At 67.4% G+C, this 25,514-nt stretch overlaps 2 protein-coding genes across 2 annotated transcripts in view; one reads left to right on the top strand and one right to left on the bottom strand.

Moving 5' to 3' along the window:
- Nucleotides 1-308: 308 nt before the first annotated feature.
- On the bottom strand, nucleotides 309-15,928 carry SLC5A5 (solute carrier family 5 member 5; the record flags this gene model as incomplete). The annotated part of the gene is made up of 15 exons (XM_084221348.1): nucleotides 309-451; nucleotides 977-1,099; nucleotides 1,911-2,014; nucleotides 3,373-3,623; nucleotides 5,302-5,388; nucleotides 7,014-7,084; nucleotides 8,150-8,262; nucleotides 8,348-8,436; nucleotides 9,704-9,833; nucleotides 11,369-11,509; nucleotides 12,372-12,526; nucleotides 13,551-13,618; nucleotides 13,726-13,777; nucleotides 14,555-14,620; nucleotides 15,563-15,928. 15 exons carry the CDS (start codon nucleotides 15,926-15,928, stop codon nucleotides 309-311), a joined length of 1,959 nt encoding a protein of 652 aa, XP_084077474.1.
- Nucleotides 15,929-18,745: 2,817 nt separating this feature from the next.
- Nucleotides 18,746-25,514, top strand: part of JAK3 (Janus kinase 3) — a gene marked incomplete at its 3' end in the record, with an annotated part of 14,668 nt that continues 7,899 nt past the window's right edge. Inside the window, 7 exon segments of the mRNA XM_084221347.1 lie at nucleotides 18,746-18,816; nucleotides 19,924-20,118; nucleotides 21,228-21,247; nucleotides 21,249-21,352; nucleotides 21,440-21,551; nucleotides 22,883-23,028; nucleotides 23,906-24,188. Of these exon segments, the coding sequence (XP_084077473.1) occupies nucleotides 19,932-20,118; nucleotides 21,228-21,247; nucleotides 21,249-21,352; nucleotides 21,440-21,551; nucleotides 22,883-23,028; nucleotides 23,906-24,188 (852 nt within the window). The 5' untranslated portion in view covers nucleotides 18,746-18,816; nucleotides 19,924-19,931.

The following is a 25,514-nucleotide window of genomic DNA, read 5'->3' as shown; positions in this document are numbered from 1 at the left end:
CGCGCTCAGGGCGGCGCGGGGGAAAAAATCCGCGGGGAACGCGCGCAACGCCCGCCGGCGGCGGAGGCTGTGCCCGGTTCAAAGATGGCGGCGCCCGGAGCGGCTCCTGATGGGTGGGCGGGGCTTAAAGGGGCGGGGCCGCTGTCAGACGGGTGGGCGGGGCTTAGAGGGGAGGGGCCCTTTGTCACCTGCGGGAGTCGGCATTGTCACCTGAGTGGGCGGGGCTTAAAGGGGAGGGGCCCTTTGTCACCTGCAGGAGTCGGCATTGTCACCTGAGTGGGCGGGGCTTAGAAGGGAGGGGCCCTTTGTCACCTGCGGGAGTCGGCATTGTCACCTGAGTGGGCGGGGCTCAGCAGGGTGTGGCCGTTGTCACTTGGGTGGGCGGGGCTCGGCAGGGTGTGGCCGTTGTCACTTAGGTGGGCGGGGCTCGGCAGGGTGTGGCCATTGTCGCCTAGGTGTCCCCTCCCCATATTCCCCTCCCTGTCCCTCCCTATCCCCCCACTGTGTCCCCTCCCTGTGTCCCCCCCGTGTCCCCTCCCTGTCCCCCCAAGCACAGGCTCTGTCCAGGACCAGCAGCTCCTTTATTGGGTCCAGCACCGTGTCCCCACTGTCCCCACCCCGCTGTCCCCTTGTGTCCCCACCCTGCTGTCCCCACCCCGCTGTCCCCTTGTGTCCCCACCCTGCTGTCCCCACCCCGCTGTCCCCTTGTGTCCCCACCCTGCTGTCCCCACAGTCCCCACCCTGCTGTCCCCACCCCACTGTCCCCACCCCGCTGTCCCCACCCCACTGTCCCCACCCCGCTGTCCCCACCCCGCTGTCCCCTACACGTCGCTCTCGGTGACAGTGCCACCCTTGGGGACACACACCGGGGTGTCCCCTCCCCTCTCCAGCAGCGCCTGGGTCACCGTGGCCTCGTCCCCAGGGCTGCTGTCACCCTTGGGGACACCCGGGGGGGTGGCCCTGGGGCTGCTGTCACCCTTGGGGACACCCGGGGGGGTGGCCCCGGGGCTGCTGTCACCCTTGGGGACACCCGGGGGGGTGGCCCTGACGATGTCCCACCACAGCACGCCCTGGGGACAGCGGCTCTGCCGGGCTGGCCCTGCCGGAGGGGACACTGTGACAGGGACAGGGGGACAGGGACAGGGTGACAGGGACAGGGTGACAGGGACAGGGTGATGGGAATGAGGTGACAGACAGGAGGGACAGGGAGGGGTGACAGGGAGGGGTGACAGGGACACAGTGAGAGGGTGACAGGGACAGGGTGACAAGGATGGGTGACAGGGATGGGTGACAGGGTCAGGGTGACAATGATGGGTGACAATGATGGGTGACAGAGAGGGGTGACAGGGGGTGACAGGGTCAGGGTGACAGGGACAGAGTGACAGGGACAGGGTGATGAGGACAGGTGACAGGGAGGGGTGACAGGGGGTGACAGGGTGACCAGGATGGGTGACAGGGGTGGGTGACAGGGACAGGGTGACAGGGACAGGGGGACAATGATGGGTGACAGAGCGGGGTGACAGGGGGTGACAGGGTCAGGGTGACAGGGACACAGTGACAGGAACAGGTGACAGTAAGTGACGGGAATGAGGTCACAGAGGAGGGGGACAGGGACAGGGTGATGGGGAGGTAACACAGGGGTGACACAGGGGGTGACACAGCAGTGACACAGAGGTGACACAGGGGTGACACAGGGGGTGACACAGCAGTGACACAGGGGTGACACAGGGGTGACACAGGGGGTGACACAGAGGTGACACGGGGTGACACAGAGGGTGACACAGGGGTGACACAGCAGTGACACAGGGGGTGGCACAGGGGTGACACAGGGGTGACACAGCAGTGACACAGCAGTGACGCAGAGGTGACACAGAGGTGACACAGGGGTGGCAGTGCCATCCCCCGCTCACCTGGCAGCAGGCTGAGCAGGGCCCCTGTCCCCACGGTCCCCAGTGTCCCCAAGGCGCCGTAGTACAGGTAGGACACGGAGTAGAAGTCACCCAGGATGGCCGGGCTGTGACAGGGGACAGCGGGGTGTCACCGCCGGCAGGGACACCCGGTGACGTCACAGGGCACGGGGACACCTGGTGACGTCACAGGGAGCAGGGACACCCGGTGATGTCACAGGGCACGGGGACACCGGTGACATCACAGGGCACGGGGACAGCGGGGTGTCACCGCTGGCAGGGACACCTGGTGACATCACAGGGCACAGGGACACCATGTGATGTCACAAGGCACAGGGACAGCGAGGTGTCACCGCCAGCAGGGACACCCGGTGACATCACTGCCTACAGGGAGACCCGGTGATGTCACAGGGAATGGGGACAGGGTTGTGACCTCACGGCCAGCAGGGACAGGAGTGTGACATCACCGGGGACAGGGACAGGGCTGTGACGTCACTAAGAATGGGGACAGGGGAGTGACCTCACGGCCAGCAGGGACAGGGGTGTGACGTCACAGGGAACGGGGTCAGGGATGTGACGTCACAACCAACAGGGACGGGCTGTGACACCATAAGGGACGGGGACATTGCTGTGATGTCACAGCAAGCAGGGGAAGTGACGTGACATCACAGCCAGCAGGGACAGGGGTGTGACATCACTGGGGACAGGGACAGGGGTGTGACATCACATAGAATGGGGACAGGGGTGTGACATCAGGGCCAGCAGGGACAGGGGTGTGACGTCACAAAGAATGGGGACAGAGGTGTGACATCACAGCCAGCAGGGACAGGGATGTGACATCAGGGCCAGCAGGGACAGGGGTGTGACGTCACAAAGAATGGGGACAGAGGTGTGACATCACAGCCAGCAGGGACAGGGATGTGACATCAGGGCCAGCAGGGACAGGGGTGTGACATCACAGGGAACGGGGACAGTCGTGTGACATCAGGGCCAGCGGGGACAGGGGTGTGATGTCACCGGGGACAGGGACAGAGGTGTGACATCACATAGAATGGGGACAGGGGTGTGACATCGGGGCCAGCAGGGACAGGGACAGGGGTGTGACGTCACCGGAGACAGGGACAGGAATGTGACATCACAGCCAGCAGGGACAGGGGTGTGACATCACATAGAATGGGGACAGAGGTGTGACATCAGGGCCAGCGGGGACAGGGGTGTGACGTCACAAAGAATGGAGACAGAGGTGTGACATCAGGGCCAGCAGGGACAGGGGTGTGATGTCACCGGGGACAGGGACAGGGGTGTGACGTCACCGGGGACAGGGGTGTGATGTCACAGGGCACGGGGACAGGGGTGTGACATCACTGGGGACAGGGACAGGGGTGTGACGTCACAGGGAGCGGGGACAGGGCTGTCCCAGCCCAGGGGACAGGAGCCGGCCCGCGCTGTCCCCAGCCCCGCTCACCGCAGCGGCTCCGGGGGTGGCGCGGGCAGGGCGGGGCCGCCGGTGGCGCTGGTGGCGTTGGTGGCACCGGTGGCGTTGGTGGCACTGGTGGCACTGGTGGCACCGGTGGCACCGGTGGCGTTGCGGGGCGGGCACAGCGTCCCCCAGCTGGGCAGCACCCCCGTGGTGGCCGCGCTGGGCGGGTACAGGGTGGCACCCACGGCCACCCACAGCGACAGCGCCAGCCCCACGGCCAGGCCCGCCAGCACCCCCTGCGACAGCGACAGGGATGGGACAGGGACAGGGACGGGGACAGGACGGGGATGGGACAGGGACAGCGACAGGGACGGGGACAGGACGGGGATGGGACAGGGACAGGGACAGGGACAGGGATGGGGCGGGGACAGGGATGGGGACAGGGACAGGATGGGGAGAGGGACAGGGACAGGGATGGGACAGGGATGGGACAGGGACGGGGACAGGGACAGGGACAGGGACAGGGACAGGGACAGGGACAGGGACAGGGACAGGAATGAGACGGGGACAGGGACAGGGATGGGGACAGGGATGGGGACAGGGATCAGCAGGGCCCGTGGGGGCTGCAGAGACCCCCCCAAAAATCCCAAATATCGCCGTGGCTGTGCAGAATGGCGGAACCCCCAAAATCCTCCCATTCCCAAACTCCCCCTCCCCAAACCCCCCAAACCCAAACTCAAACCCTAAAACCCCAAACCCCAAAACTCCAAACCCCAATCCCCAAACTCCCTAAACCCCCAAACCCAAACCCCCATTCCTCAAACTCCCCAAACTCCCCAATCCCCAAACCCCAAACTCCCCAAACTCCAAACCCCCAAACCCCAAACCCATACCCCCATTCCTCAAAGTCCCCAATCTCCAAACCCAAACCCCAAACTCCCCAAACCCTTAAACCCTGACTCCAAACCCCAAACTCCCCAAACCCCAAACTCCCCAATCCCTGACCCCCAAACTCCAAACCCCAAACTCCCCAAACCTCCAAACCCAAACCCCAAACCCCCCAAACTCCAAACCCCAACCCCCAAACCCCCAAACTCCCCAATCCCCAAACCCCCAAATTCCCCAAACCCCAAACCCCAACCCCAAACCCCAATCCCCAAACCCAAACTGCCCAAACCCCAATCCCCAAACCCAAACTGCCCAAACCCCAAACCCCATAACCCCCAAACCCCAATCCCCAAACCCAAACCCCAAACTCCCCAAACCCCAAACCCCCCAAAACCCAAACTCCCCAAACCCCAGAGTCCCCAAACCCCAAACCCCCAAACCTCAATCCTCAAACCCCAAACTCCCCAATCCCCAAACCCCCAAACTCCAAACTCCCCAAACCCCAGAGTCCCCAAACCCCAAACCCCCAAACCCTCACCCCAAACTCCCCAAACCCAAACCCCAAACCCTGATCCCCAAACTCCCCAATCCCCAAACCCCCAAACCCCCAAACCCCAAACCCCATAACCCCCAAACCCTGACCCCAAACCCAAACCGTGACCCCAAACCCCAAACCCCGACCCCAAACCCCACACCCCAATACCTGACCCCAATCCCCGACCCCAAACCCAAACCCCAATCCCTGACCCCAACCCCAATCCCTGACCCCAAACCCCAAACCCCGACCCCAACCCCAATCCCTGACCCCAAACCCCAAACCCTGACCCCAACCCCAAACCCTGACCCCAACCCCAATCCCTGACCCCAAACCCCAAACCCTGACCCCAAACCCCAATCCCCGACCCCAACCCCAAACCCTGACCCCAACCCCAATCCCTGACCCCAAACCCCAATCCCCGACCCCAACCCCAAACCCTGACCCCAACCCCAATCCCTGACCCCAAACCCCAAACCCTGACCCCAACCCCAATCCCTGACCCCATACCCCGACCCCACACCCCGGCCCCACTCCCGCCCCGCACTCACGGCGCTGCCGCAGCGCCGCAGGAACAGCCCCAGCACGAAGGCGCCCAGCAGGGGCCCGCTGATCACCCCCATCACCGTGAACGAGCCCTGCTCGGGGGGATTTGGGGTTTTTGGGGTTTTGTTTAGGGTCTGGGGGAGCTCCAGGAGGGGCTGGCCCTGCCCCAAGTCCCCCTCCTTAAGGGTGCCACCAGAGCGTGGCCGTGTCCCCACGGTGTCCCCGTGGTGTCCCTGCTTGGATGGGCACAGACAGCGCGGGGGGTTCAGGGGGGTTTGGGGAGGTTTTTTGGGGTTTTGGGGTTTTTTTGGGGTCTGGGAGAGCTCCAGGAGGGGCTGGCCCTGCCCCAAGTCCCCCTCCTTAAGGGTGCCACCAGAGCGTGGCCGTGTCCCCATGGTGTCCCTGCAGTGTCCCCGTGGTGTCCCTGCTTGGATGGGCACAGCCAGCTCAGGGGGGTTGGGGGTTCAAGGAGGTTTTTTGGGGTTTTGGGGTTTTGTTTAGGGTGTGGGAGAGCTCCAGGAGGGGCTGGCACTGCCCCAAGTCCCCCTCCTCGACTGTGCCACCAGAGTGTGGCCATGTCCCCATGGTGTCCCCACAGTGTCCCTGCGGTGTCCCTGTGGTGTCCCTGCTCGGATGGGCACAGCCAGCGCGGGGGGTTTAGGGGGGGTTCAGGGCGGTTTGGGGAGGGTTTTGGGGTTTTTTGGGGTTTTTTTAGGGTGTGGGAGAGCTCCAGGAGGGGCTGGCACTGCCCCAACCCCTTCAGCCTCGAGAGCTCTCTGGGTGCCACCAGAGCGTGGCCGTGTCCCCATGGTGTCCCTGCAGTGTCCCCGCTCGGATGGGCACAGCCAGCACGGGGGGTTGGGGGTTCGGGGAGGTTTCTTGGGGTTTTTTGGGGTTTTTTGGGGGTCTGGGAGAGCTCCAGGAGGGGCTGGCACTGCCCCAACTCCCCCACCAGAACGTGGCCATGTCCAACAGTGTCCCCACGGTGTCCCCACGGTGTCCCCACGGTGTCCCCGCTCGGATGGGCACAGAGAGTGCAGGGGGGTTCGGGGGGGGTTGGGGTTTTTTTGGGGTTTTTTGGGGGGTCTGGGAGAGCTCCAGGAGGGGCTGGCACTGCCCCAACCCCTTCACCCTCGAGGGCTCTCCGGGTGACACCAGAGCGTGGCCGTGTCACCACGGTGTCCCTGCTGTGTCCCTGCTCGGACGGGCACAGACAGCACGGGGGGGTTTGGGGAGGTTTCTTGGGGTTTTGGGGTTTTGTTTAGGGTCTGGGGCAGCTCCAGGAGGGGCTGGTCGTGCCCCAACTCCCCCTCCTCGAGGGCTCTCCGGGTGCCACCAGAGCGTGGCCGTGTCCCCACGGTGTCCCCACAGTGTCCCCGCGGTGTCCCCGCTCGGATGGACACAGAGAGTGCAGGGGGTTTGGGGGGATTCGGAGAGTTTGGGGGAGATTTTTTGGGTTTTTGGGGGTTTTTCTGGGATCTGGGAGAGCTCCAGAAGGAGCTGGCACTGCCCCAACCCCTTCACCCTCGAGGGCTCTCTGGGTGCCACCAGAGCGTGGCCGTGTCCCCACAGTGTCCCTGCAATGTCCCCGCTCGGATGGGCACAGCCAGCATGGGGGGGGTTTTGGGGGGATTTGGGGTTTTTTAGGTTTTTTTGGGGGTTTTTTTGGGGCAGTAGAAGCCGAGGGAGGGGATTTGGGGTCTGGGGGCGCTCTCACCTGCAGGACACCCCCCCCCAGCAGCGAGGACAGAGCGGCCACGGTGATGCAGGAGGTGCCGAAGGTGAGAGCTGAGGGAATATGGGATGGGATGGGTGGGATTTATGGGATGGGATTGGGATTGAAAAGATAGGATGGGATGGGATGGGATTGGGATTTATGGGATGGGATGGGATGGGATGGGATGGGATGGGATGGGATGGGATGGGATGGGATGGGATGGGATGGGATGGGATGGGATGGGATTGAGATGGGATCCATAGGGTGGAATGGGACGGCACAGCCTGGCACACCCCAGGAGGAGGTGACCCATCCCCGCAGCGTGTCCCTTCCTGTCCCCCGTGACGGTGTCCCCTCGGCGTGTCCCATCCCCACAGTGTGTCCCATCCCCGCAGCGTGTCCCCTGCTGTCCCCGGGGCGCTGTCCCCTCCCTGGTCACGCTGTCCCCTCAGCATGTCCCCTCCTGTCCCCCGCAGCGGTGTCCCTGCAGTGTGTCCCATCCCCTCAGCATGTCCCATCCCCGCAGTGTGTCCCCTCCTGTCCCCGTGGCGCTGTCCCCGCAGTGTGTCCCCTCCTGTCCCCCGCCGTGTGTCCTCGCACGGTGTCCCCTGCTGTCCCCGCGGCGCTGTCCCCGCAGCATGTCCCCTGCTGTCCCCGCAGTGTGTCCCCTCCTGTCCCCGCAGCGTGTCCCATCCCCGCAGCGTGTCCCCTGCTGTCCCCGCGGCGCTGTCCCTGCAGTGTGTCCCCTGCTGTCCCCCACGGCAGTGTCCCCGCACGGTGTCCCCTGCTGTCCCCGTGTCCCATCCCCGCAGTGTGTCCCCTCCCTGGTCACGGTGTCCCCTCAGTGTGTCCCCTGCTGTCCCCGCGGCGCTGTCCCCGCACGGTGTCCCCTGCTGTCCCCGCGGCGCTGTCCCCACAGCGTGTCCCCTCCTGTCCCCGTGTCCCATCCCCGCAGTGTGTCCCCCGCTGTCCCCGTGTCCCATCCCCTCAGTGTGTCCCCTGCTGTCCCCGTGGCGCTGTCCCCGCCGTGTGTCCCCTGCTGTCCCCTCAGTGTGTCCCCTTCTGTCCCCGTGTCCCATCCCCGCAGGGTGTCCCCCGCTGTCCCCGCGGCGTGTCCCCAGCCCGGTGGCACTCACAGAGTCCCCTGCAGATCCGCGCCAGCGCCCTGGGGGACAGCGCCGGCAGCCGCGGCCGCACCAGGTCCTCCAGGGTGACAGCGGCCATGGCGTTGATGGACGTGGAGGCCGTGCTGGGCACCAGGTGGCCCCGTCAGCCCCGTGGGGACACCGGGGTGGTGGCACCCCGCCCGTGTCCCCGTGGGGACCCCTCCTCACCTGAGCGTGCCGCTGTAGGCGCAGGCCAGGAACAGCCCCGGCACCCCCGGGGTGTCCCCAAAGATGTCCAGGACCAGGTAGGGCATGTACTGGGGGGACAGGGGGAGGGTGGGACCAGGGGGACCCCAAAACCGCCTGGGAGCGCCCCAGAAACCCATCCCAATGCCTCAGGGGGTGTTGAACATCTGGGGGACCCCAAAACCCCCTGGGAGCCCCCCAGAATCTCATCCCACATCCTCAGGGGGTGATGAACATCTGGGGGACCCCAAAACCCCCTGGGAACCCCCAGAATCCCACCCTACATCCTCAGGGGGTGATGAACATCTAGGGGACCCCAAAACCCCCTGGGAGCCCCCCAGAATCCCACCCCACATCCTCAGGGGGTGCTGGAGAGATGAGGATTCTGGAGGACCCCAAAACCCCCTCTGACCCCACTGCTTGAGAGGTCCTGGAAGGGACACGATCCCGTGTGACCCCAAAACCCCCTCTAACCCCACTGTTTGAGGGGTCTTGGAAGGGACCCGATCGTGTGGGACCCCAAAATCCCCTCTGACCTCACTGCTTGAGGGGTCCTGGAAGGGGCAGGACCCCGGGGAACCCCAAAACCCCCTCTGACCCCACTGCTTGAGGGGTCCTGGAAGGGACAGAACCCCGGGGGACCCCAAAACCCCCTCTGACCCCACTGCCTTGAGAGGTCCTGGAAGGGGCAGGACCTCGGGGGACCCCAAAACCCCCTCTGACCCCACTGCCTTGAGGGGTCGTGGAAGGGACAGAACCCCAAAATCCCCTCTGACCCCACTACTTGAGGGGTCCTGGAAGGGACCCGATCGTGTGGGACCCCAAAATCCCCCCTGACCCCACTGCCTTGGGGGGGTCATGGGGAGGATCTGGATACCAAGGGACCCCCGTGCCCCTGAGGGGTCCTGGAAGGGGCAGGACCCCGGGGGACCCCAAAACCCCCTCTGACCCCACTGCCTTGAGAGGTCCTGGAAGGGACAGAACCCCGGGGGACCCCAAAACCCCCTCTGACCCCACTGCCTTGGGGGGTCCTGGAAGGGACAGAACCCCAAAATCCCCTCTAACCCACTGCCTGGGGCGGTCCTGGAAGGGACAGAACCCCGGGGAACCCCAAAACCCCCTCTGACCCCACTGCCTTGGGGGGTCCTGGAAGGGACACGATCCCGTGTGACCCCAAAACCCCCTCTAACCCCACTGCCTTGAAGGGTCCTGGAAGTGGCAGGACCTCGGGGGACCCCAAAACCCCCTCTGACCCCACTGCTTGAGGGGTCCTGGAAGGGACCCGGTCCCGCGGGACCCCAAAGGCCGCCGTGATCCCGGGGGTGCCGGGGTCGGTACCTGGTCGGGCGCGGCGATGGCCCCGGCCCGCAGCGGGTCACAGCGGCCGTAGAGCGCGAACATGACGAGCCCGCAGCTCACGGCGCTGGCCACGATGCAGAAGAGCCCGGCCTGATTGACCAGGAGCGCCCTGCGGGGACACGGGGACATCGGGGACATCGGGGACATCGGGGACATCGGGGGGTGCAGGGGGGCATCGGGGACATCGGGGATACGGGGGACATGGGGGACACGGGGGGATACGGGGGGCATCGGGGACACGGGGGGTACAGGGGACACGGGGAACACGGGGGACATCGGGGACACGGGGGGCACGGGGGGCAAGCAGGTCGTGGGGGGCACAGGGGACACGGGGGGCACAGGGGGTGCAGGGGACACGGGGGGCATCGGGGGACACGGGGACATCGGGGACATCGGGGGGTGCAGGGGACACGGGGGGCACGGGGGACATCGGGGATACGGGGGGTACAGGGGACACGGGGGACACGGGGGACATCGGGGGACACGGGGGGCATCGGGGACACAGGGGGTACATGGGACACGGGGGACACGGGGGGTGCAGGGGACACGGAGGGCACAGGGGACACGGGGGGCACGGGGGACACGGGGGACATGGGGGGCATCGGGGACACGGGGGGTGCACGGGACATAGGGACACGGGGGACACGGGGGGTGCAGGGGACACGGGGGACACGGGGGGCAAGCAGGTCGTGGGGGGCACGGGGGGCACAGGGGACACGGGGGACACGGGGGACACGGGGGGAACGGGGGACATGGGGGGCACACGGGTCAGGGTCCTGCCAGGTCAACCGGAGATGCGCCAGGTCCTGGCGGGGCGGGAGGGGACGCACGGGGGGTTGGGGTCACACAGGGGGGCTCAGAAAGTGAGGGAGGGAGGGTCGGGTCCTGGCAGGGGTACCGGGGGAATTCGAGGTGCGAGGTCCTGGCAGGGGTACCGGGGGAATTCGGGGTGCAAGGTCCTGGCAGGGGTGTCAAAGGAATTTAAGGTCCATGAAGGGGTCCCGAGAGCTCCCGGGGATGTCAGGGAGGGGTCCGGAGAGTTCCCGGGGATCCCGAAGGGGTCCGGAGAGTTCCCGGGGGGGGCCCGGAGAGTTCCCGGGGATGTCGGGGGGGTCCGGAGAGTTCCCGGGGGTTCCGGAGAGTTCCCGGGGATGTCGGGGGGGTTGCGGAGAGTTCCCGGGGATGGGTCTGGAGAGTTCCCGGGGATGCCGGGGGGCGTTCCGGAGAGTTCCCGGGGGGGGCCGGAGAGTTCCCGGGGATGGGTCCGGAGAGTTCCCGGGGATGCCGGGGGGGTTCCGGAGAGTTCCCGGGGATCCCGAGGGGTCCGGAGAGTTCCCGGGGATGCCGGGGGGCGTTCCGGAGAGTTCCCGGGATCCCGGGGGGGCCCGGAGAGTTCCCGGGGATGGGTCCGGAGAGTTCCCGGGGATGCCGGGGATGGGTCCGGTGAGTTCCCGGGGGTCCCGGGGGGGCCCGGTGAGTTCCCGGGGATGCCAGGGGAGTTCCGGAGAGTTCCCGGGGGGGGCCCGGAGAGTTCCCGAGGATCTCGGGGGTTCCGGAGAGTTGCCGGGGATGGGCCCGGTGAGTTCCCGGGGGTCCCGGGGCGTTCCGGTGAGTTCCCGGTGATCCCGGGGGGTCCGGACTCACATCTTGGCCTCCCTCTCGCTCCTGCAGGCCACGTAGCGCTGCACCTGCGCCTGGTTGACGCCGTACATGGAGAGCCAGAGCAGCGTCCCGCCCAGCGCGAAGGACCAGGCGGTGTAACGGCGCCGGGGGTCCGGGCTGAAACTGGGCACGGCCCCGGTCAGCGCGGCACGGCACGGCACGGCACGGCACGGCACGGCACGGCACAGAGCCCCGGGAGGGCGGGCAGGGGATGGGGGGGACCCGGAGATCACGGGGAAGGGGGGGCGGGGGGTGGGAGTGACCCCAGAACCCGGGGCAGGGGGTGAGGGGCTGGGGGTGACCCCAGAAATCAGGGGATGGGTGAGAGGGGCTGGGGGTGACCCCAGAACTCAGGGCAGGGGGTGAGAAGGGCTGGGAGTGACCCCAGAAATCAGGGAGGGGTGAGAGGGGCTGGGGGTGACCCCAGAAATCAGGGAGGGGTGAGGGCGGCTGGAAGTGACCCCAGAAATCAGGGGAGGGGGGTGAGAGGGGCTGGGGGTGACCCCAGAGATCCCGGGGAAGGGGTGAGGGGGGGTGGGAGTGACCCCAGAACCAGAGGAGGGGTGAGAGAAGCTGGGGGTGACCCCAGAAATCAGGGGAGGGGTGACAGGGGCTGGGGGTGACCCCAAAACTCAGGGCAGGGGGTGAGAGGGGCTGGGGGTGACCCCTCAACAGAAGTGAGGGGCTGGGAGTGACCCCACAGACCCCGGGGCAGGGGCAGGGGGTCCCGCGGGGTTCGGGGGGACACGGTGACCCCACAGACCCCAGGGCAGGGACAGGGGGGTCCCGCGGGGTTCGGGGGGACACGGTGACCCCACAGACCCCGGGGCGGGGGCAGGGGGGTCCCGCGGGGTTTGAGGGGACACGGTGACCCCACAGACCCCGGGGCAGGGGCAGGGGGGTCCCGCGGGGTTTGAGGGGACACGGTGACACCTCAGACCCCGGGCAGGGGCAGGGGGGTCCCGCGGGGGTCGGGGGTACCCACTCGGCGAAGTCGAGCCTGGAGCCGTTGCTGGCGATGCTCAGCACCTCGGCGGGACCCCCCACCAGCAGCGACCCCCGGATGGCGATGGCGACAAAACCCGCGAGCATCACAAACACCTGGAAGACGTCGGTCCAGATGACAGCCTTCATCCCGCCCTGCGGCACAGCGAGCGGGCTGAGCGCCGCGACACCCGGGACAGACCGGGACAGACCGGGACAGGCCGGGACAGGCCGGGACAGCCCCCGGGACAGACCGGGACAGCCGGGACAGCCCCCGGGACAGCCAGGGACAGCCAGGGACACCCCCGGGACAGCCCGGGACAGCCAGGGACAGCCCGGGACAGCCCGGGACATCCCCCGGGACATCCCCCGGACAGCCAGGGACACCCCGGGACAGCCAGGGACAGCCCGGGACAGCCTCCGGGACAGCGAGGGACAGCCCGGGATAGAGCGGGACAGCCCCTGGGACAGCCAGGGACAGCCCCCGGGACCCTCCGGGACACACCCGGGGACAGCAAGGGACACCCCGGGACAGCCAAGGACACCCAGGGACACCTCGGGACACCCAGGGACACCTCGGGACACCCCCAGGACACCCTGCTACCCCCCGGGACACCCACGGGACCCTCTGGGACACCTCGGGACACTCTGGGACAGCCAGGGACACCCCCGGGACACTCTGGGACAGCCAGGAACACCCTCGGGACACTCTGGGACACCCCGGGACACTCTGGGACACCCCCGGGACACTCCAGGACACTCCGGGACCACCCCCGGGACAGCCAGGGACACCCCCGGGACACTCTGGGACGGCCAGGGACACTCTGGGACACCCACGGGGACACTCCAGGACACCCCGGGACCACCCCCAGGACACCCAGGGACACCCCGGGACAGCCAGGGACACCCACGGGACACTCTGGGACACCCCGGGACCCTCCGGGACACCCCGGGACCACCCCCAGGACAGCCAGGGACACCCACGGGACACTCTGGGACAGCCAGGGACACCCACGGGACACTCTGGGACACCCCCGGACCCTCCGGGACACCCCGGGACCCCCCAGGACACCCCGGGACACTCTGGGACACCCCGGGACCCCCCCAGGACAGCCAGGGACACCCACGGGACCCCTCGGGACCCCCCAGGACCCCCCAGGACCCCCGCCCCCCCACTCACGATGGTGGTGTAGAAGGTGCAGATGACGCCCGTGGACAGCAGCGACGCCCAAATGTCCAGCCCGGTCACTGGGGGACAAGAGACAACACCGAGGGGGGCAATTGTCACCTGGGGGGGGGATTGTCACCTGGGGGGGACACGGGGACGGGGAGAGCCCCCCCGAGCCCCCGCGCACCTTGGTTCAGGATCAGGGCGGGCGCGTAGATGACGATGCCGGTGTAGAGCGTCTGCGGGAAGGGGGGGCAGGGTCACTCGAGGGGGCTCGGGGTCCCCAGGGGGGTCAGGGGCCTGAGGGGGGTCAGGGGCCTGAGAAGGGGGTCAGGGTCACCCGAGGGGGTCAGGGTCCCCAGGGGGGCTGAGGGTCCCGAGGAGGGTCCCCAGGGAGGGCTCAGGGTCCTGAGGAGGGGCTCGGGGGGGGCTCAGGGTCCCATCGAGGGGGGCTCAGGGTCCCGAGGGGGGCTCAGGATCCCCTCAAGGTGGGGCTCAGGGTCCCGAGGGGGGGCTCAGGGTCCTGAGGGGGGGTCAGGGTCCTGAGGGGGGGGATCAGGGTCCCGAGGGGAGGATCAGGATCCTGAGGGGGCTCAGGGTCCTGAGGGGGGCTCAGGGTCCCCCCGAGGGTGGGATCAGGGTCCCCCCGAGTGGGGGATCAGGGTCCCGAGGGGGAGCTCAGGGTCCCGAGGGGGAGCTCAGGGTCCCGAGGAGAGGCTCAGGGTCCCCTCGAAGGGGCTCAGGGTCCCGAGGGGGGCTCAGGGTCCTGAGGGGGGGCTCAGGGTCCCGAGGGGGGTCTCAGAGTCCCGAGTGGGGCCCAGGGTCCCCCGCAGGTGACACGGCGGGGAAGCCGCGCTGTTTTCTCTCCAAGCCGCGCTCCCGCCGCGCCGCTCTGGCCCGAGCCAGCCCAAACAGCCGCAGCGGGGACCGAGGGCGCTTCCCCGGGCTCGGGGCAGCGCTGCCGCCACCCCCGCGCTGTCCCCGCGCTGTCCCCGCGCTGTCCCCGCCGCACGCACCGTGGCCAGCACGTACTGCACGGTCCCGCAGAGCCGCACGCTCCGGCTGAAGCGCCGCTCCAGGTACTGCGACAAGGACAAGGACAAGGAGCGCTCGGGGCCACCCCGGAGGGACCCCTGGACGGGGGCTGGGGGCGGCTGGAGGGACCCCCAAAATCCCGGCAGGGGGAGCGGGGGCCGGCGGGGTAGGGGGACCCCCAGAACCCCAAGGCAGGGGGGAGAGGGGCTGGGAGAGACCCCCAGAACCCCGAGACAGGGGGGAGAGGGGCTGGGAGAGACCCCCAGAACCCGGGGTAGGGGGGGAGAGGGGCTGGGAGAGACCCCCGCAGAACCCGGGGTAGGGGGGGGAGAAGGGACCGCACCCCTCGGGGCCTTGGGGGAGACGCAGAGACCCCCCCAGAACCCCAAGGCAAGGGGGGAGAGGGGCTGGGAGAGACCCCCCAGAACCCCGAGGCAAGGGGTGAGAGAGGCTGGGGGAGACCCCCCAGAACCCCGAGACAGGGGTGACAGGGGCTGGGGGGGTCCTCACAGCACGTGGGGCGGGAGGAACGGGGTCCGCACCCCCCGGGGGTTTGGGGGAGACGCAGAGACCCCTCCAGAACCCCAAGGCAAGGGGGGAGAGGGGCTGGGAGAGACCCCCAGAACCCGGGGTAGGGGGGGAGAGGGGCTGGGAGAGACCCCCTAGAACCCCAAGGCAGGGGGGAGAGGGGATGGGGGGGACCCCACAGCACGTGGGGTAGGAGGAACGGGGTCCGCACCCCCCGGGGGTTGGTGGGGACACAGAGACCCCCCCAGAACCCCAAGGCACGGGGTGCGAGGGGTCCCACGGCGCTGCGAGGGGACACCCGGGGCCACCTCGGGAGCGGGGTCCGCACCCCCGCGAGGGGTCTCATCCACCGAGTCGAGCCCGGAGCCGCTGGCGGCGATGCCCGCCCCCTCGGCGGGACCCCCCAGCCGTGTCCCCGCCGTGTCCCCGCCGTGTCGCCGCCGTGTCGCCGCCGTGCCCACCTCGTAGGTGCTGGTGAGCCCCAGGCGGTAGAAGACGGGCAGGAAGAGCTGCGCGGTGAGCGCGCTGTTGAGGAGCTGCGCCAGGCACATCCCGAGGAATTTGGCTCCGTAGCGGAACGCCTCGGCCGGCACCCCCAGCACCTGGACGGCCGACATGAAGCTGGCGGACAGCGACAAGCCCACGGGCAGCGCCGACATCCTCCGGCCACCCGTGAAAAAATCCTCGGCGGTTTTCTGGCCGCCCTTGGCCAGCCCGTGGAAGAGCCCGATGGCCGTGGAGATCAGCAGCATCAGCGCGAAGACTCCGTAGTCCCACGGGCTGAAGGTGAGCGCCCCCACGTCCTGGGGTCCCCGCGGGGCTGGCATGGTGGTTTTAGGGTGGGGGGATCCCAAATGGGGCAGCTGAGGGAATTTAGGCCGGGGCTCGGCGGGAGTGGGAGGTGGGGAGGCTGGAGGGAGAGAGAATTCCTGCCGGGAATGGGAAAGGAGGAGAGGGGAGGGGGTTTTGTGCCCCACCCCGTGCCCTCTGTGCCCTTCCCAGGCGGGGGCCGTGCCAAGGGGTGCCGGAGGGCAGAGTCCGAGGAGGAACGGGCAGAATTTGGCTCCGATCCCTCCCCGGTTCGGCCGTTCCAGGGACGGGGCCGGGAGGGAGCGGGGAGGGAGAGAAGGGGGAGACCCCTCCCCAAAGCAGCGCAAACAAGGAGGGGCAGAGCCTCCGGCGGAGCCAAATTTATCTCCAGCCGAGGGGAAAAAACAACAAAAGGCGAAGGAAAGAAAACCTTTACCCCAGGAGGAGCAGGTTGTTTGCCGGCGGAGCGGGACGGACCGGCCGGACCGAGCCCGCGGAGCCCAGCGGGGGCTGCTCCGCGGGGAGGGGTCCCTGCCGCGCCCCCGGAGGTGTCGGGGGCCCGGCCGTGCCTCGAGCTGCTCCAGCCGGCGGGCGGGGAGGACGGAGCTGTCGGCGGCCGCGGTCGGAATAACCCTTTCCCTCCCGTACGGTGCCGCGGAGCCGAGCCCCGGTGGCGGGGCGGGCCGGTGGATCCCGGCGGGATTCGTGGCACCGGGAGTGGGGCTGGCCCCGCGTCCTCATTCCCTGCCACCAAGGCCACCGTGTCCCACCCGGGCACGGACGGGTTTGGGGGTTTGCACGTTTCTGTTCCAAACCCCGCGGGTGAGGTCGGGGTTGGGGCAGGGGAAGAGCCCTGAGGTGGGGACAGAGCTGGCAGGGTGGCCTCTGATGTGTCACCGTCCCCTCCAGGGTGTCACCACGGGGGCACCGTTCCTTCCAAGAGGAACTGCCCACTCCGAGGTGTCACTGCAAGGTCACTGTCACCTACACAGCATCACCACGAGGTCACTGTCCCCTCCAGGTCATCACCACGAGGTCACTGTCCTCTCCAGGCCACCACCACGAGGTCACTGTCCCCTCCAGGTCATCACCACGGTGGCACTGTCCTCTCCAGGCCACCACCACGAGGTCACTGTCCCCTCCAGGTCACCAGCATGAGGTCACTGTCCTCACGAGGTCACTGTCCCCTCCAGGCCACCACCACGAGGTCACTGTCCCCTCCAGGCCACAACCACGAGGTCACTGTCCCCTCCAGGCCACCACCCCGAGGTCACTGTCCCCTCCAGGTCACCAGCACGAATGCACCGTCCCCTCCGAAATGTCACCACGGAGGCATTGTCCCCTCCCAGGTGTCACCACGGGGTCCTCCCCGCCGGGCACACGGCGGTCCCTGTCCCTTCCTCCAGCCCTGATGGTGGCACTGTCCCCACCACGTGTCCCCAGGAGGGAACAGGGCAGGGCAGGACCTCTTCCCCTCCTCCTCCTCCTCCTCCTCCTCCTCCTCCTCCTCCTCCTCCTCCTCCTCCTCCTCCTCCTCCTCCTCCTCCTCCTCCTCCTCCTCCTCCTCCTCGCCGAGCGGGCTTGGAGCAGCTCCAGGGGAAAAAACACCGAGTTTGGGCCACATCCGCCAGGCGGGGACGTGCGACACCGCGCGGGCCCGGGGCTGGCACACGCCCAGCCCCGCGGTGGCACCGGGGACAGGACCGGGGGACAGGAGGGGCTCTGGGGGTGGCAGCAATGTGGGACAAGGGGGGGTGGCAGCGCCCTGGCTGAGCTGCCCTGGCAGAGCATCGCCCGTCCCTGTGGTACCCACGGCGCCAGCACCGGGGGGTGTCCAGAGTGTCCCCGAGGGTGTCCAGAGTGTCCCCGAGGGTGTCCAGAGTGTCCCCGGGGGTGTCCAGAGTGTCCCCGGGGGTGCCCAGAGTGTCCTCGGGGGTGCCCGGGGGTGCTCGGGGGGTGCCCCGGGGATGTCGGGGGGTTCCCCCGGGTGCTCGGGGGTGCCCGGGGGTGTCGGGGGGTGCCCTGGGGGTGCTCCGGGGTGTCCAGAGTGTCCCCGGGGTGTCCAGAGCGTCCCCGGGGGTGTCCAGACTGTCCCTAGGGGTGCCCAGAACGTCCCTGGGGGTGCCCAGAGTGTCCTCGGGGGTGCCCGGAGTGTCCCCAGGGGTGTCCAGAGGGTGCCTGGGGGTGCCCAGAGTGTCCCCAGGGGTGTCCAGAGTGTCCCCGGGGGTGTCCAGAGTGTCCCCAGGGGTGTCCAGTGTGTCCTCGGGGGTGCCCAGAGGGTGCCCGGGGGGTCCCCAGGGGTGCCCAGAGTGTCCCCAGAGTTGTCCAGAGCGTCCCGGGGGTGCCCAGAACATCCCCGGGGGTGCCCGGGGGGTGTCCAGAGTGTCCCCGGGGTGCCCAGAGCATCCTCGGGGGTGTCCAGAGGGTGCCATGGGGTGCCCAGAGTGTCCCCAGGGGTGCCCGGGGGGTGCCTGGATGTGCCCAGAGTGTCCCTAGGGGTGCCCAGAGTGTCCCCAGGGGTGCCAAAAGTGTCCCCAGGGGTGTCCAGAGCGTCCCCGAGGTGCCCAGAGTGTCCCCAGAGTTGTCCAGAACATCCCCGGGGTGCCCAGAACATCCCCGGGGGTGCCCCTAGGGTGCCCGGGGGTGCCGGGGGGTGCCCAGGTTTTCAGCCCTTCGCCCCCCCGACGCTCCCTGGCTCGCCCCGCGCTGTCGCGTTTTGTCCCCCTGCCCTGGCAGGAAGCCGCCCGCCCGCCCGGGAGGCCTCGGGCAGGAAGGAAGTCGCCCGGGGGATTTTTTATCTCTCCTTCGCTCGCAGCCACCTACGCACCCCCAGAACCCCGATCTGGCAGCGCGGCCCCTCCGGGACCCCCGGCCAGGCCCGCAGAGAGGCCCCGGCACGGCAGAGGTACCGGGGGGCTGCGGGGGGGCGGCCAGCCCGGGGTGGAACCGGGATGGAGGCGGGATAGAACCGGGATGGAACCGGGGATGGAACCGGGGATGGGGCTGGGGATGGAAACGGGGGTGGAACCGGGGATGAAACCGGGGATGGAATCGGGGATGGAGGCGGGATGGGCCCGGGATGGAACCGGGGATGGAACCGGGGATGGAGCTGGGATGGAACCGGGGATGGAGGAGGGATGGAGCCGGGGATGGAACTGGGATGGAACTGGGGATGGAACCGGGATGGAACCGGGGATGGAGCTGGGATGGAACCGGGGCTGGAACCGGGGATGGAGGCGGGATGGGGCTGGGATGGAACCGGGGATGGAGGCGGGATGGAATCGGGATGGAACCGGGGATGGAGGCGGGATGGGGCCGGGATGGAACCGGGAAGGAACCGGGGATGGAACCGGGATGGAACCGGGGATGGAACCGGGGATAGAACCGGGATGGAACCGGGGTTGGAGGCGGGGTGGAACCGGGATGGGGCCGGGATGGAACCAGGGATGGGGCCGGGGATGGAACCGGGATGGGGCCGGGGATGGAGGCGGGATGGAACCGGGGATAGAACCAGGGGCTGGAACCGGGGATGGAGCCGGGATGGAACCGGGGGTGGAGCCGGGGATGGAACCGGGAAGGAACCGGGGATAGAACCGGGATGGAACCGGGGATGGAACCGGGATGGATCCGGGGATGGAACCGGGGCTGGAACCGGGATAGAACCGGGATGGAACCGGGGATGGAACCGGGGCTGGAACCGGGATGGGGCTGGGATGGAACCGGGATGGAACCGGGAAGGAACCGGGGATGGAGCCGAGGATGGAGGCGGGATGGAACCGGGATGAAGTCGAGTCCCCCCTGCTCCCACCGGCAGCGCTGAGGAGGAGGAGGAGGAGCGGCCGGGAGGGTGGGACAGGCTGGGTCGACGGGGGGAATCTCCAACCGCGTGCCTCAGTTTCCCCTCCCTCCTCCCCGTGAGGAGCCCGTCCCAGCCCTGCGGGGGGGGTTTGCCCGCGGCGAGGATGATGAGGGCGGGACAGGGGGGTCACTCCGAGCCTCCCTTTCTTCGCAGCGCCCGCCATGGCCCCGCCGGGCGAGGAGACGCCGCTGATCGGGGGCCGCTCCTGCAGCCTGTCGTCGGCCGAGAGCGGCGCCCTGCAGGTGTTCCTGTACCAGCGCGGCCCCGGCAGCGCCGCGGGCACGCTCAGCTTCACCTTCGGCCAGTACACGGCCGAGGAGCTCTGCGTGCGCGCCGCCAAGGCCTGCGGTCAGCGGGGACACGGCCGGGACGGGGCGGGATGGGGATGGGGGGATGGGGGAAGGGGGTCTGGGATGGGGGATGGGAGCATGGGATGGGGGGATGGGGTCCGAGATGGGGGAATGGGGTCCTGGATGTGGGACTGTAGTCCGGGATGGGGGAATGGGGGGATGAGATGGGGGAAGGGGGTCCGGGATGGGGGGATGGGGGGATGGGGTCCAGAATGGGGTCCAGGATGGGGGAAGGGGGTCCTGGATGTGGGACTGGAGTCCGGGATGGGGGAATGGGGTCCGGGATGAGAGGATGGGGGTCTGGGATGAGAGGATGGGGTCCGGGATGGGGGAGGGGGGTCCGGGATGGGGGATGGGGAATGGGGTCCGGGATGGGGGATTGGGGTCCGAGATGGGAGAAGGGGGTCCGGGATGAGAGGATGGGGTCCGGGATGGGGGAATGGGGTCCGGGATGGGGGAATGGGGTCCGGGATGGGGTCAGGGATGGGGGGATGGGGTCCGGGATGGGGTCAGGGATGGGGGAATGGGGTCCAGAATGGGGGAAGGGGGTCCGGGATGGGGGAATGGGGTCCTGCATGTGGGACTGGAGTCCGGGATGGGGGACTGGGGTCCGGGATGGGGGGATGGGGTCCGGGATGGGGGAAGGGGGTCCGGGATGGGGGATGGGGGGATGGAATGGGGGAATGGGTCAGGGATGGGGGGATGGGGGTCCGGGATGAGAGGATGGGGCTCCGGGATGGGGGGATGGGGTCAGGGATGAGAGGATGGGGGGATTGGATGGGGGATGGGGGTATGGGATGGGGGAATGGGGTCCTGGATGGGGGAATGGGGTCCTGGCTGTGGGGTTTGATCCTGGCTGTGGGGTTGGGGTCCTGGCTGTGGGGTTTGGGTCCTGGCTGTGGGGTTTGATCCTGGCTGTGGGGTTTGGGTCCTGGCTGTGGGGTTTGGGTCCTGGCTGTGGGGTTTGATCCTGGCTGTGGGGTTTGGGTCCAGTCATGAGCTCAGGATCCCGGTGATGAGCTCAGGGTCCCGAGCACGTCCTTGCCAGGGGATTTTGGCTGTGGCTGTGGGGTCTCACCCCGAGCTGAGCCCCCCGTGGTCCCCCAGGTGTGCTGCCCGTGTGCCACCCCCCTCTTCGCCCTGGCCACGGAGGACCTGAGCTGCTGGTTCCCCCCCAACCACGTGTTCACCGTGGACGAGTCCTGCAGCCAGGTGGTGGTGTACAGGATCAGGTGTGCCCCACGCCCCTTCCCTGACACCCCCTGGGGTCGTGCTCTCGGGGGGACGCAGCGCTGAGCCCCCTCCTCTGTCCCCACCAGGTTCTTCTTCCCCAACTGGTGCAGACTGGGGCAGTCCCACCGCTTCCAGCTGCTGGACGGCCGCGCCAGCCCCGTCCTGGACTACCCCGTCATTGATTACCTGTTCGCCCAGGTGAGCGCTGCCAGCCTGCCTCTTCCTCCTCTTCCTCCTCCTCTTCTTCTTCCTCCTCCTCTTCCTCCTCCTCCTCATCCCCCGGGGATCTCTCTGTCACCTGTGGGGCTGGGATGATGCTGGGGGTGCTTTTGGGGTGTTCTGACCCCTCTCCTCTTCTTCTTCTCCTCCTCCTCCTCTTCTCCTCCGCCTCTTCTTCTTCTCCTCCTCCTCTTCTGCTCCTCTTCTCCTCCTCCTCTTCCTCCTCCTCCTCTTCTCCTCCTCCTCTTCTTCTCCTTCTGCTCCTCTTCTCCTCCTCCTCTCCTCCTCCTCTTCTTCTTCTCCTCCTCCTCTTCTTCTTCTCCTCCTCCTCTTCCTCCTCTTCTCCTCCTCCACCTCTTCTCCTCCTCCTTATCCTCCTCTACTTCTCCTCTTCTTCCTCTTCTTCTCCTCTTCCTCCTCCTCCTCTTCTCCTCCTCCACCTCTTCTCCTCCTCATCCTCCTCCTCTCCTCCTCCTCATTCTCCTCTTCTTCTCCTCCTCATCCTCCTCTCCTTCTCCTCCTCCTCCTCTTCTTCTCCTCTTCCTCTCCTCCTCCTCCTTCTCCTTCCCCTTCTCCTTCTCCTTCTCCTTCTCCTCCTTCTCCTTCTCCTTCTCCTTCTCCTTCTCCTTCTCCTTCTCCTTCTCCTTCTCCTTCTCCTTCTCCTTCTCCTTCTCCTTCTCCTTCTCCTCCTCCTCTCCTCCTCCTCTTCTCCTCTTCCTCTTCTCCTCCTCTCCTCCTCCTCCTCACCCCACAGTCTCTCTCTGTCACCTGTGGGATGATGCTGGGGGTGCTTTTGGGGTCTTCTGACCCCTCTTCTCTTCTTCTTCTTCTCCTCCTCCTCCTCTTCTCCTCCTCTTCTTCTTCTCCTCCTCCTCTTCTTCTCCTCCTCCTCTTCCTCCTCTTCTTCTCCTTCTCCTCTTCTCCTCCTCCTCCTCTCCTCCTCCTCTTCTTCTCCTCCTCCTCCTCATCCTCCTCTTCTTCTCCTCCTCCACTTCTCCTCCTCCTCTTCTCCTCCTTCTCCTCCTCATCCTCCTCTTCCTCTCCTCCTCCTCTCCTCCTCCTCACCCCACAGTCTCTCTCTGTCACCTGTGGGATGATGCTGGGGGTGCTTTTGGGGTGTTCTGACCCCTCTCCTCCTCCTCCTCCTCCTCTTCCCGGGGGATGTGATGCTGTGGATCCTCCCTGCCTCACCCCGGACGGGGCCAGGGAAGCGGAGCCGGGCAGGATGTGACACCCGGGGGTGACAGGGGCACAGCTGGGGGGGGGATCCCGGGAGCTGGGAGAGCCCCCCCAGCTTGGTGGCCCCGCAGTCCCGCAGTGATTTCATCGGGGGCCGCGTGGCCGTGGGGCTGAGCCTGCCGGCGCAGGAGCAGTGCCTGGGCCTGGCCGTGCTGGACGTGCTGCGCATCGCCACCGAGCTGCGGCAGAGCCCCGCACAGGTCTGCAGCCACCTCAGGTGAGAGGGCACGGGGACACCCACGGGATGGGGGACACCCACGGGATGGGGGACACCCACGGGATGGGGGACACCCTGGGGATGGGGGACACCCACGGGATGGGGGACACCCACGGGATGGGGGACACCCACGGGGATGGGGGACACCCCTGGGGATGGGGGACACCCTGGGGATGGGGGACACCCACGGGGACAGGGGACACCCACGGGGACAGGGGACACACTGGGGATGGGGGACACCCACGGGGACAGGGGGACACCCACGGGGACAGCCTGAATCCCATAGGGACAGTGGGACACCCACAGGGACAGCGGGACACCCCTGGGGACAGTGTGACACTCATGGGGACAGTGGGACACCCATGGAGACAGTGTGACACTCATGGGGACAGCCTGAATCCCAGGGGAACAGTGTGACAGCCTTGGGGACACTGTGACACCCCTGGGGACACCCTGACATGCCTGGGGACAGCCTGAATCCCATGGGGACAGTGGGACACCCATGGGGACAGGGGACACCCGTGGGGACAGCCTGAATCCCTTAGGGACAGTGTGACACCCCTGGGGACACCGTGACACCCCTGGGGACACCGTGACACCCCTGGGGACCCCGTGACAGCCCTGGGGACACTGTAACACCCTTGGGGACACTGTAACACCCCTGGGGACACCGTGACACTCTGGGTACACCATGACACCCCAGGGAACACCGGGACACCCCGGGGACAGTGTGACACTGCAGGGACACCCCTGGGGACACCGTGACACCGCGGGGACACCCCTGGTGACACCGTGACACCCTTGGGGACACTGTGACACCGCGGGGACACCCTTGGTGACACCGTGACACCCCTGGTGACACCCCTCTCCCCCGCAGCTACAAGTCGTGCCTGCCGGCGCCGCTGCGCTCGCAGATCCAGCAGCTCCACTTCGTCACCCGCAAGCGCCTCCGGCGCCGCTTCGGCCAATCCCTGCGGCGCCTGGGGCGCTGCCGCCCGGACGCGCCGCACCTGAAGCTCAAGTACCTGCTGGACCTGGAGCGGCTGCAGCGCCGCCACGGCGAGGAGACCTTCCCCGCCCGCTGCCCCGGTGCCGCCGCGCCCGTCGCCGTCCACGTGTCCGGTGACAGCGGAGTGGCCTGGAGCTGCGGCGGCGGAGAGGTGCGGCGGGGTCTGGGAGGGGCGCTGGGGGATTCGGAGGGGCAGTGGGTGATTTGGAGTGGTACTGAGTGATTTGGAGTGGCACTGAGTGATTTGGAGTGGCACTGAGTGATTTGGAGTGGCACTGAGTGATTTGGAGTGGCACTGAGTGATTCGGAGGGGCACTGAGTGATTCGGAGGGGCACTGAGTCCCTCGGAGTGGTGCTGAGTCCCTCTGAGTGGCACTGAGGACCTCGGAGGGGCGCTGGGTGATTCGGAGGGGCACTGAGTGATTTGGAAGGGCACTGAGTGATTCGGAGGGGCACTGAGGGAACCTCAGAGTGGCACTGAGTCCCTTGGAGTGGCTCTGAGTCCCTCGAGTGCCACTGAGTCCCTCTTAGCGTCTCTGAGTCCCTCTGAGTGGCACTGAGTGATTCGGAGTGGCACTGAGGGAACCTCAGAGTGGCACTGAGTCCCTTGGAGTGGCACTGAGTCCCTCGGAGTGGCACTGAGTCCCTCTGAGTGGCACTGAGGGAACCTCGGAGTGGCACTGAGTCCCTCGGAGTGTCACTGAGTTCCTTGGAGTGGCACTGAGTCCCTCTGAGTGGCGCTGAGTGATTCGGAGTGGCACTGAGTCCCTCTGAGTGGCACTGAGTCCCTCAGAGTGTCACTGGGTCATTCGGAGTGGCACTGAGTCCCTCTGAGGGGTGCTGAGTCCCTTGAGGTGCCACTGAGTCCCTTGGAGTGGCACTGAGTTATTTGGAGTGGCACTGAGTCCCTTGGAGTGGCACTGAGTCCCTCGGAGTGCCACTGAGTCCCTCTTAGCGTCTCTGAGTCCCTCTGAGTGGCACTGAGTGATTCGGAGTGGCACTGAAGGAACCTCAGAGTGGCACTGAGTGATTTGGAGTGCACTGAGTCCCTCGGAGTGGCACTGAGTCCCTTGGAGTGGCACTGAGTTATTTGGAGCGGCACTGAGTCCCTCGGAGTGGCACTGAGTCCCTCAGAGTGTCACTGGGTCATTTGGAGTGGCACTGAGTCCCTCTGAGTGGCACTGAGTTATTTGGAGTGGCACTGAGTCCCTCAGAGTGGCACTGAGACCCTCGGAGTGGCACTGAATCCCTCGGAGTGGCACTGGGTCATTCGAAGTGGCACTGAGTCCTTCTGAGTGGCACTGAGTTATTTGGAGTGGCACTGAGTCCCTCAGAGTGCACTGAGACCCTCGGAGTGTCACTGAGTCCCTTGGAGTGGCACTGAGTTATTTGGAGTGGCACTGAGTTATTTGGAGTGCCACTGAGTCGCTCAGAGTGGCACTGGGTCCCTCGGAGTGGCACTGAGTCATTTAGGGGG

Source organism: Fringilla coelebs (genome assembly GCF_963513975.1).
Source record: "Fringilla coelebs genome assembly, chromosome: 24".
In the NCBI taxonomy this organism is placed as follows: domain Eukaryota; kingdom Metazoa; phylum Chordata; class Aves; order Passeriformes; family Fringillidae; genus Fringilla; species Fringilla coelebs.
Note: the sequence above shows the minus strand (reverse complement) of the source record. Positions and strands in the feature narration are given on the sequence as shown.